General features: G+C 46.1%; 1 protein-coding gene across 1 annotated transcript; it reads right to left on the minus strand.

The window, feature by feature from the left end:
• Positions 1-7: 7 nt before the first annotated feature.
• LOC102735943 (olfactory receptor 1A1-like) lies at positions 8-676 on the minus strand (the record flags this gene model as incomplete). The annotated part of the gene is made up of 1 exon (XM_081810910.1): positions 8-676. A coding segment is annotated over exon 1 (669 nt), but the record flags the coding sequence as incomplete, so codon positions are not given.
• Between the last annotated feature and the right edge of the window lie 188 nt (positions 677-864).

Here is an 864-nt window from a genome sequence, read left to right on the forward strand (position 1 = left end):
GTAAGACTGTGGAAAAGACCCGGACATAGGAGATAATGATGCATAGTAATGGCACAGAGAAAACACCAACGCCTAGGTACATCATCTTCACATTAAAGTGGATGTCAGAACAGGACAGCTTGAGTAAAGAGGCAATGTCACAGTAGAAGGTGGCTACTTCCTTGTTGCCACAGAAGGACAGACTAGCTGTGAGCAGAGCATGGGGGAGGGCATTGGTGTTTCCAACCACCCAAGACCCAACAACCAGAAGGACACAAGTCCGTGGCCTCATAATTGTTGGGTAATGAAGTGGGCGGCTGATGGCCACAGCACGATCATATGCCATCACAGCCAGCATATAGCTGTCTGTGTTACCCAAGGCTAACATGAAACACATCTGTGTTAAGCATCCCCCAAGGGAGATGGCTTTGCTGCCTAAGACATGGTTGGCTAGCATTTTAGGGATGGTTATAGAGGAGAAGAGGATGTCAACAAAGGAGAGACTGGCAAGGAAAAAATACATGGGGTTGTGAAGGTGAATGTCAGAGCGAATGGCCAAGATGATGAGCAGATTTCCAATCAATGTGATGGGGTAAATGAACAGGAAGAGGACGAAGAAGAAGTCTTCCTGTTGCTGCTGACCACTGACACCCAGGAGAATGAAACCAAGGGTAAAGGATTTGTTGTCTCCTCTCATCCTCTCGTGGATCCTTCAGCAGAAAGAGGAGAGGAATCCAGAATTATGACTAAAGTTACTGTGTATAATGGTCTTCCTAAACCATCACTTTTGACCCCTGTGGTTGTTGTGTCTCTACTTAGGTGTGCTAAATCCAATAAATTGCAGGGGAAATCCCTGTTTGTCAGTGTACCTAATTTCCATGTGCT

This window comes from Leptonychotes weddellii, unplaced genomic scaffold, assembly GCF_054177405.1.
Source record: "Leptonychotes weddellii isolate Sample4059 unplaced genomic scaffold, ASM5417740v2 HiC_scaffold_43416, whole genome shotgun sequence".
NCBI classification, from domain to species: domain Eukaryota; kingdom Metazoa; phylum Chordata; class Mammalia; order Carnivora; family Phocidae; genus Leptonychotes; species Leptonychotes weddellii.